The sequence below is a fragment of the Haliaeetus leucocephalus genome, unplaced genomic scaffold (genome assembly GCF_000737465.1).
Source record: "Haliaeetus leucocephalus isolate CR32 unplaced genomic scaffold, Haliaeetus_leucocephalus-4.0 Scaffold555, whole genome shotgun sequence".
NCBI lineage: Eukaryota > Metazoa > Chordata > Aves > Accipitriformes > Accipitridae > Haliaeetus > Haliaeetus leucocephalus.
Window position 1 is genome coordinate 7327130 of NW_010972991.1, and position 10276 is coordinate 7337405.

At 47.8% G+C, this 10276-nt stretch overlaps 1 protein-coding gene across 1 annotated transcript; it reads left to right on the forward strand.

The window, feature by feature from the left end:
* The first annotated feature begins 3870 nt into the window (after window positions 1–3870).
* Window positions 3871–9032, forward strand: KLHL38 (kelch-like family member 38). Its single transcript, XM_010576940.1, has 3 exons — window positions 3871–5220; window positions 6657–6762; window positions 8746–9032. The coding sequence occupies exons 1-3, from the start codon at window positions 3871–3873 to the stop codon at window positions 9030–9032; spliced, it is 1743 nt and encodes a 580-aa protein (XP_010575242.1).
* Window positions 9033–10276: the final 1244 nt, after the last annotated feature.

The following is a 10276-nucleotide window of genomic DNA, read 5'->3' on the forward strand; positions in this document are numbered from 1 at the left end:
AGCAGCAGTTGCAGAGGGTCACTGTTTTTAACAGCCCCCAATGGCTCCAGCCTCCCTCAAGGGCTGGTTATGGGGGACCTGCAGCATCACATCCCACAGTGCTGCTGGGTCACATACGTAACCTGTGAACAAGTCCACTTTCCCACTTGCACATGGTGTTCAGACCAGCCCATTACCCGTGCAACATCCTATTCCCATGGTAAATGCAGTATCCTGTCCTCCTGAAAGACTATTCAGGCCTGGTTTGGTCAATAACATGCCAACCTAGGAAACCCACCTCAAGGACTCATTCAGAAACAGACTTTCTCGGACAAGTTACACTGTCCCACAGAAGAAACAGCTCTTCACTCTTACCAGGGGTCATGCTGCAGCAGTAGGGGCTGTATAGCACATACTGTTCTAGGATATGCCATGAAAAATTATTTCTAGTTTATTTATAAAGGAAATCCTAACGAAGCAGTGCTGATGTGCCCAGTTGGTTGGAGATGTGTCTGAAACCATAATCCCTGGGAAAGAAAGAAGAGAGAGTTGTAAAGCAGGCAGCAGGAGTTCATTGCTTGGGATCCTTGGCCCCAAATTGGCAGGGACCTGTGTGGGGACTCAGCAGGGAGCAGCAACCCCCCCGAGAGCAATAAGCTATTTAAACAGCACACGCTGTACTCTGGGTTAGCAGAAGTTTGCAAAACTGTGCAAAGCCCTCGAGCCTGGGATCTTCTAAATAAATGCCACATTTATCAGTATCTAAAGCAGAAGAACATCCCACCTACCCTTCCCCAACCCCATGAAACAGTGTCATTAGTGAAGTCAGATAGCATCATTTGTTTCTTCAAGGGTTAAAAAAATAATCCACAGCCACTGCCAGGAAGAGGCAGAACTAAACAGACAGCAAAGAGTTAGAGCCAGAACAGAGATATAAAGCTAAATCAATCATCAAAATGGACCACAATGAGAACATATACATACAGAGCAAGGCAGAAAGCGAGAGGCGTTTTGTTTGGGTAGCTAATGTTCTCTGGACGAGGAGTGAGAAATTCTCCTTTGGGTTTTTAATGCCACTCTAAATATTTATAGCAAGATCATGGCCAGCTGGTGAGGCAGCAGTGGCGGGGAGTAGGGAGGGGAAGGCGCATTTTTCCCAGAGCCCCAACATCATCCTCCGGGTCGTCTCTTTACTCAAGGAGAGGGAAAAGGCTGCACATTGCCATGTTTACTCTCAAAGTGACTTATCTGCAGGAGTCAAGTACAGTAGCTCCTGCCCTTCCCCTCCCTCACCTCGCCTGGCCGTTCACACACACGTGTGCCCACACACGCACAGATTGTACAGGCAGGGAAGGTGCCACAGCCTCCAAAAAGCTCCACCCTGTCTTTAAGACGGGTCTGGGCCTTCAGGGTTTTGACTAGCCTTCAGGCGTTTCACTACGTTGTTATGCTGCATTGAAAAGTCTCTGGGAAAGGCCACGTACGGCACGACCCGTGATGCAAAGCTGCTGTTTTTAGAGGAACAGGCTGCCCCCATCCCTGCAGTCTGCTGGGCTGCAGACGCGGGGGCAGGAACATATGGAGGACTGCAAACACCAGCGCGGCACAGGAGTTGACATAAGTGCTCTGTGGCTCCCAAGGATTTTCGCTCATCTGCCTCGCTGTGACTAGACACAGACATGACTCACCCGTGAGCCTTGGCTTTGAAAATGGGAAGGAGTTTTGCTTTAACCTCTGTGTTTCCCTGTGGTAGTGATGCTTAGAAATGGCATTTTGGATTCAGTCCTATCCCAGAAAAAAGGGAGGAACTTCAGCACAGATGAGGGGGCCCAATCCAGTTACCCAGGCATGGGCAGCCAATGCCATTTTTCTTGAAAAACCCAGGAAATTAGCACAGAGCTGGGACACATCACACTGGACCTGCTGGAGACCCCAGCTGGGGACCAGCTGGGGTTGTGGAGGATCTTCTGCTGGCACAAGGCACTTGACTGATCCCAGCCCTGGGGATGGATTTAGGCTCATCATCACAGATAGCTACATGGGAGTGTTAAATAGGGACACCTACATGTGATTGAGGCAGCTGAGAACCTGTGGAGACCTAGCAGTGCCTGGAGGACTGTTCACCTGCCCAAATATAGGTGGTACCTACCGGTGACCTGAATAACTCAGCAGACTTGGTTGTATTGACTAGACCTCACTGGCTGCAAAAGGAGCTCAGGCACCTTGTTCGTGTGCAGGCATCTGCAGTTAGGGACCCCATCGAGGTGTCTGCCCTGGGGAGCTAAGTGCCACCCTGGGACCCTGGTTTCCAGCTTCCTGCACTCACTTCAGCAACCTGCTCCAGTCCTCCTACCCATAACACCGAGCTTCCTCGAGCCACCTGCTTGAGAAGTTCTTTGCTAAGGGTTTCAGAGAGCTGAGATGCTTACACAAAAGGCCACAACCCAATATTTTCTATGTGAAATATCAAGCAGCATCATAAAGATAAGCTGCTCCAAGAGTGAACTTCACTCTCCGCTTGGCAGAGGTAGCTGGGCTCTCCCTGCCCACCTTGGGGCAGCCCTGGACGCAGGAGTCGTGGTGCATCAGCATCTCCCACCGGATTGCAATGGGCTGACACTCCCCAGATCTCTCCATAAGGTGGAGACACGGTCCATCCCACCGGGGTCCCTGGAAGCCCTTCTCTCTCCCTCTTTCTCCATGAAACTAGGGTGACGGTGCATTACCTAGCGTGAGGCGTTGCAGACTGTTTACAGGCTTCTAGAGTTCCCAGGCACTTTTAGGACAGGGTCCTGCTGCTGTTTCCAAACAGGCGGCCAGGACTTTTATAAGTGAACTTTCCTCTCCGTGTCTATTTATTATATGTAAGCATTTGCCAGAAAAACACCACTCGGGCATGCTCAGTACCGGCCAGGTCATTGCAAAAGGCAGCGGCGGCGTCACATGTGATAACAGTGAGAAGCCCGTGTGCTCCTATTCTTAGCGCTGGAATGTATACAATGCCCCACTGCCTCGCCGCTCCTGCGCACAGCTCCCGAAAGAGGCAAAAGTGACTTCAGAATAAACACGTCCAGAAATCACCCTCTATGAATCACTTACCTACTGAAAGAAACGTCCTGTGGGTTTATAGGTTTTTATCCAGGCTCTAGCTGTGGAAAATCTCAGCAGAGAATAAACGACAGAGAGTAAGTGCATGCAGTGAAGGACAACAGAAGGTAAACGTTTCTACCCTACCGTTTCACTGCAGGTTGAGCAGTTAGCCATGCCAATAGATACTCATCATATTGTTCTGCCTGGCACTTAATTTAGTCATTGTGTGTCTGATTAACATAAAAAAACCACAGCTAAGCAGAGTTAATAAATAACCGTTTTAATGCAGATTCCCAGTCTCTAGGGTTTCGTTTGCCCTGCTGCAGAGTTCAGCTCCGCCAGATTTACATTCTTTGGGAGTGACTAACTCTAGGGGAAAGAGGCGCAAGCTACTAAACTGCTAATACTTTAAAATAGTGAATAAATGTCTAAGTGCATTTATTCAAAGTGATTAAAATGAACAAACCAATTGCTTCAGCTGTCCAGCTTTCATCCCAAATCAGTGAGATAACTTCAGTGCTTTTGCTTCTTGCCAGGGACACAGGCAGTGCTGACCTCAGAGCTGCAACCTATCTGATAACTTTATGAAAATTTTAAAGGGTCTTAGCGACCTTTTAGCTTCTTTATTATTTTCCCACTGTGCTTAACCCATGTTCCATTTTTATGCGTTAACAGTGAACGGATATTTAGAGCAACATCAAAGTCCTGATTTGTTCCCTTGGAGCTGGATATTTCAATAAAAGCTGCTAAGAATTTGGTTTTTTCTGCCAAGTCCAGAATTCATCTCTCTCCTATTCTGCTATGGAGGAGGGATCCGCTGAGGAGTTTCTCTTCAAAGACCAGGACTTCTCCTCCGAACTGCTGAGGCAGCTGAATGCTCTGCGGCAGAGTGGGATGCTGACTGATGTTACCCTCTGCTCTAGGGGCTTCGAAATCCCCTGCCACCGAAATGTGCTGGCTTCCAGCAGTCCATACTTCAAGGCGATGTTCTGTAACAACTTCAGAGAGAGTCGCCAGGCTAAAGTCATCCTGAAGGGCATCGACGCCGAGATTTTGGATCAGATTATCCTTTACGTTTACACAGGGGAGATTCTTATATCCGCTGAGAATGTCCTGTGCCTGTTGGAGACGGCCTCCATGCTGCAGTACGCTAAGCTGTTTGAGGCCTGCTCTGCCTACCTCCAAGACAAGCTGACTCCTGACAACTGTCTGAGCATGATTAGACTGGCGAAAGTCTTGAACTGCCAAAGCCTGAATAAGAAAGCCAAGGCTATGGCTTTGAAATGCTTTCCTGAGGTGGCCTCTTCTGACGACCTGAAGGACCTTTGTCCCTTGGAGCTCATCGATTACCTTGGGGACGATGAGCTCTGTGGGGAGGAGGAGCAGGTCTTTGAGGCACTGATGGTCTGGATCCGGCATGACCTCCAGGCGAGACAAGGCTACATCCAAGAGTTGTTCAAGAAGGTCCGGCTTCAGTACGTCCATCCAACTTTCCTCTTCCACTTCATTGCCAATGACTCCCTCGTTCAGTCCTCACCCACTTGCAGGAGCATACTTGAGTCAGCCCGGAGACATATGTTTTCCTTGTACAGCACCAACACGCCTGACATCAAGCCCATGCAGCATGTTCCTCGCAGGTACTCCAACCAAGAGTTCCTCATAGTCATTGGTGGCAGGAAGGACAGCCAGCAGACGACGAGAGACGTCCTGCTCTATGATGACAAGACAAACCAATGGCTAAGCCTGGCCAAACTTCCCATGCGCCTGTACAAAGCCTCTGCAGTGAGCTTACACAGCAATATTTATGTGCTGGGAGGGATGCCTGTTAGCAATAAGAAAAGCCCGGTCAGTGATAATATTTACATTTACTCCCTCAAACTCAATCAGTGGAGGTTGGTTGAGCACATGTTAGTTCCACGTTACTCCCACAGAAGCTTGGCATACAAAAATTACATTTTATCATTTGGTGGAATCGGTGAAAACCAGGAAATCCTGAATTCTGTGGAAAGATATGATAGCGTCTACAACACCTGCGAGAGCATGGCAAACATGCCTGTTGCTGTCCTTCACCCTGCTGTTGCTGCCAAAGATCAGAGGGTCTACCTCTTTGGGGGAGAAGACATTATGCAAAACCCTGTCCGGCTGATCCAGGTAATGGTCAGTCCTGCTTGTTATAGGCAGTTTCATCTAAGATATTCAGCAGTTCACCAGCCTCCTGAGGAAATCACCCCCCCCAAAAAAACCTTTATTGTGAGTTGCAGCGAGAGGCAAGTTGAGTTGACACACGGCTTCAGAGAAGTCTTGTCTGCAAGGAGCATTGCAACTCTTTCATTTTCCCCCTGGAGTGTTTTTCAGGCACAAGCCCTGAGGTACTTCTTTAGGTGTCAGTCAGCTCTGCCACTGGTGGGCACTGGGGCCAGGGCTGCTGCAGGTGATGCTATGGCAGGCAGCAGCTGACCCCCCTGCCTGGCTTCATGCTCGTAGCCAATCTCACCAAAATCAGTGCTTTCCACTTGGCGGCCAAGCTGGGTCTCAGCCGCACACCTGCTCGCTTGCAGCAAAAGCAAAGATTCACGATAATTAGAGCGATTAGATTCTCACTCATCAAGGGGCCAGGACTTAAACTGACAGTTATTTCGTATAAACAGTTGTGTTAAAAATGTGGCTCCTGCCACATGTTGCTGGCTTTCTGCCTGCTTTCAGCAATTACACTCTATTAGGAGGAAAAAATACATGAAATCCTTTCTTATCTGATTTGATGCTTTAGCAACATCATAGTGTTACTTTCCCTATGAGTGTTTTTCACTGGTTTAGGTGTTTTAACTAAGGATCATTAAAGGCTAAGATAGCAGCTAGCATATGAGCAATACTTCTTTACGGTGATAATGCTACTTGATTATGATGGGGAAGGAAATGTATTTATCAGTTAGTGGGGAGATGTCCTGGAGATATTTGCTATATTAAGAAGCGGATGACGTGACATAAAAGTTTGCATCGCCCAGATACAGATGGCTGAATGATCATCATCTGGCAACAGCTCTTTTTCTCCCATAAATTGATGACTTGGATACTACTCTAAGTCCCATTAACAAGTCCATTTGCCAATCTGAGTGCATACCAGCCACCAGCACAAATATAGCAGCTGGGCAAACACGGTGGCTGCCAGCAGAGCTAGGTGAAGTTGAGGTTTGTTTGCCCAGGAAATTGTGAAGGCTAAGGCAGGAATACACAGAATAACTGGAAAATAAAATGAAACGGCTTGCACTTTGGGAGAGCATTGTCCAAGAGTTACAGTGATTTAATGGCCATGCAAAGATTTACAGCCAAGAAGCTTGCATATGGCAGATGATACACTCTGCCTTACTGCATGTGCTAGCATCTCCTGAGCAGACAAGCCTGGAGAAGTAGAACGCTGTCCAAGGGGACATATTAGGAAAAAAAGTGGGTAAATTCCCAGATTTCCAGCAGTTCAAGCCAGAGGATTGTATTCATTAGGACAAAATAAAGACCATGAGTTCCTCTATAATTACAATTGCCAGTTAAAAAGCAACATAAACAGCTGTGTGTGGATCTTATTTATTTGTCAGGTTTACCATGTGTCCAGGAATACGTGGTTTCGTATGGAGACCAGAGTGGTGAAGAATGTCTGTGCACCAGCTGTCGTGATTGGAGACCAGATTATCATCGTTGGTGGTAAGGGCTCTCTTTCACCCTCCCTGCCCGTCTCCCCCTGCCCAGCACCTACAGGATTTCGCACCCTTCCTGCTTGGGATGCTCCCTCAAAAAGCACATGGAGCTTGGGAAGGAGAGGAGGAGTGTGTCCACCCTCCATACACATCTCTCATGGGGTCTCATGGCCATGGAAGTTGGGACGAGTTCTCCACAAGGCACCTTCTTACTCCAAGTAGCAGGACCTGGGTGGGGGGAAACTGGGGAAAAGCCCATGCAAATTAGTGCTCCAGAGAAGAAGGGAGGAAGCCAAAGGCATGGGGGTCCTGCTCCTCTCCTGCTGACTCACAGTCTGGCACTTCCTGACTGCTCTTCTTGGAAGGGTGGAGAACACAGTTACCACAAGGCCATGGACAGCTTGTAGGGATGGGTGGCTACAGGGCTATGAGGGGTCTATTGGTCCTGTAGCTGCCTCCTGGGGGTAACTGTGAAATGTCCTGAGAGGGGCATGAAACACTCGGAGAGGGGAAACTTCTCAGTGTCTTTTTCAACCTCTGCCCATGGCACTTTGATGGGTTACGTGTCATTGGTAGTTGGGCACTCTACAGTCCTTAATGCAGCTCACCTGATCACAGGCTGGCATGAGGAAGCACGTGTTAGATTATTTAAGGGAAAATGAGACATAAGGAAGCTTTAGCAGAGCAGGGGACTGAACCCAAATCACACAGGACTCAAACGTGGTGTCATCTCTCAGCTGGAGGCCACTGCTACCCTTTGCAGTGAGAATAGGGGAAAGCTGAGTCAAAAGGTCCAAGACTATCAGGCTCCTGTGTGGCAGATTACCCTGACTTCAGACCACAGTGCCCAAAATACAGTATTTTCAACTCTCTTATCTTCAAATGCATTAATCGGAAGGGCCTGTATCGACCCAAGTCTGCTGCTGCTGAGCTTAAGTTCTCAATTTATTTTTTACTTATCTAACAAAAGCCACAGAAATTCATATTAGCTTTAAACATCTTTCATTTTGCTTGAAAGTAGAGAGATTCATCATGGTCAGGTTTTATTTACCAGCTTCCATGCCAAAATATTGGCCAAACACTTTTAGTTTATCAACAACAGTAAAAACAGTAAAACCTACAAAAATAATATTTTCTCTTAAAAATAGCTTTCATCACATTTCAGGTCCTTTTTGCATGACTGGACGCATCATAGCAAAGGGGAGTGGGTTGGCCTAAGCAAGACAGGCCTTGATTTTTGTTAGGGAAAGTGGCTTCAAGGCCTGCAAAACGTGGCCCAAAGCAGTTTGTTTGCCATGGGCACTCTTGATAATCTACAGAGATACATGGGCAAGGTACTGCTGGGTACCAAGCTTCCAAACCTCCATTGCTCCAGGGCAATGGCCCTGGTACCAGCCCTCACCTCTCAGCAGATGTAAGGTTACATCACCCCTCAGTGGAAGAGCTGTCCATTGGGTCACTGGCATGGTGGCCAGCACGGACGCAGCGCCGAGGGCTTTGGGAGTGGAGCGAGCACCGGTGGCACTGTGCTGTTGAGTACCCAGCTCCATTCAGTAGACAGCTATGACTTCAACCCAACAAGGCATTGCTGCTCCCTTCCCGTGTGGCATTGGTTTCTGTATTTCCGAGTGAAACTCCAGGAGTCTGTAGGGTGAAAAGAAATACTTTGGGATGTTTGAAGGCACACGCAGAAAACTGCAAGCTCCAACTGTGTTTGACAGGTTGCTTGCCTGATCTGATGGGTTTTATGGTGCTCGTTGAGCCTTGGCTGCCAAGGTGCTATAAGACAGGGTGAGGACAAACAGGAAGGGAAGATAGGCAGGCATTCTTGTGACCCATCATCACTTCCCAGCTTAGATATCTTAATTCTGCCAAATTATGTACCAGTATAATAGGTTTTATTGAAGACTAGCAGGAAATGTATTATTCCTTCTGCTGTCCATAAGCTCTAATTCCCATCTGTCTCTTCCACCTTTGGCTTTGCATTTAGGGTACACCCGGAGAATAATTGCTTATGATACAAAAGGCAACAAGTTTGTTAAATGTGCAGACATGAGGGACAGACGAATGCATCACGGGGCCACTGTCATCAAGAACAAGCTGTATGTCACAGGAGGACGATGTCTCACCGTGGACAATGTCATTGAGGACTTGGATTCCCTGGACTGCTATGATCCAGAGACTGACACATGGACACCAAGGGGAAAACTGCCACACAAACTTTTTGACCATGGGTGCCTTACACTCCAGTGTGTCCCTTGTTCTAACCTTCTCTAAATGACCTTCGGTACTTCCCAGGACGTTTTGTGCTTTCCTTCCCAGAAAGGACCCACCTTGCTCTGCAGAGAGCACATGGGGAATCCTCATGCGGTCCCACAAACTCTTGACCTTGAAGGCACCAGCAGCGTTAGACATTCCCCAAACGCTCTGCCAGAAAGGTCATGAGCTTTGTGCTTGTGCCGTATTCAGCTGACCAGTATTGCATGTGGTGCTGCTAAGCCCAGCCCAGAGGCCTTACCCAGAGTCTCAGCAGAAAACAGGAAAAAGATACTTGGTAAGAACCTGGTGCAGGATTTGGCCTGGTACGGACTTTAAAATGAACGGTGAATAGGAATGCTGGTATCTCCAGGGAAAGTAAGGTCTGGGTAACCTGCATTTGTTAGCATGCTAACTCAGTTGCATGCCATGGCCCTTTGCTGCTCGGTGCTGACCAAGCTTTCCATTTTGAGCAGTGGGAGCATTTAGAATAGGAATCCCCAAGCTCTAGTCTTGCAGCCAGCCCAGCAGCAGCTGCCTGCATTAGCTATGGCAGTCATCTCACAAGAAATAAAATTTTAATGTTGCTAACATCAAATCAGAAATTAGGAAAAGGCTGATGCTTTGATCTGAATTCTCACATTGCGACAAGATGCAGATTTGACTTTTCTGAGCTGCCACTCTTTCACAGTGCAGGGAAGATTATTGTTCCATCTGCCTGCTCTCCAAAGGAGCAGGAGAATGTGGGATGGAAATGAAGATTGTCTGCACCTTCTTTTTTGAGGGATCTTGTTTTGCAGGGAGCTTGCTTCTCCTTTTGCATCAGGGATAGCAGTGGGGTTAGTTAGGAAGGCCTTTGGCTGATGGAATTCCTGAAATCTGGAATAGCAGAGGCGACACATGGAGGAAAAGGGATGTAAAAGAGAAAAGGTATTTGTGAGGAAAAATTTTTTTTCCCCTTTCTCCTCTCTCCAAACCACTGGAAAACAACGATGAGAGAAAGCCAGTGACAGGAAACCAGCTTTCCAAGAAGAGCAAGTCTAAGTCTGCCACTTGGCAAAGCAGCTCTGGCTCCACCAATATTTTTGTGGGGTTCTGCCACTAAGTGCATATTTTTAAAGGGAGGGGATTAATCATCAGATACTGAACAGGCTGTGAACTGCTGTCAGGTCACCAGGCTTGGTAAGATTGCTGAGAGAGCAATCTTTAAAGATAGCACTGACGACCATCATCCATAGAAAGGATGGCAGAAACAACACCCCTTT

Coding starts and splice junctions, on each gene's coding strand:
- KLHL38 (XM_010576940.1), top strand. CDS start 3,871: ATGGAGGAGGGATCCGCTGAGGAGTTTCTCTTCAAAGACCAGGACTTC. Junction 5,221..6,656: donor ACCCTGTCCGGCTGATCCAG/GTAATGGTCAGT, acceptor TTTATTTGTCAG/GTTTACCATGTGTCCAGGAA. Junction 6,763..8,745: donor CCAGATTATCATCGTTGGTG/GTAAGGGCTCTC, acceptor CTTTGCATTTAG/GGTACACCCGGAGAATAATT.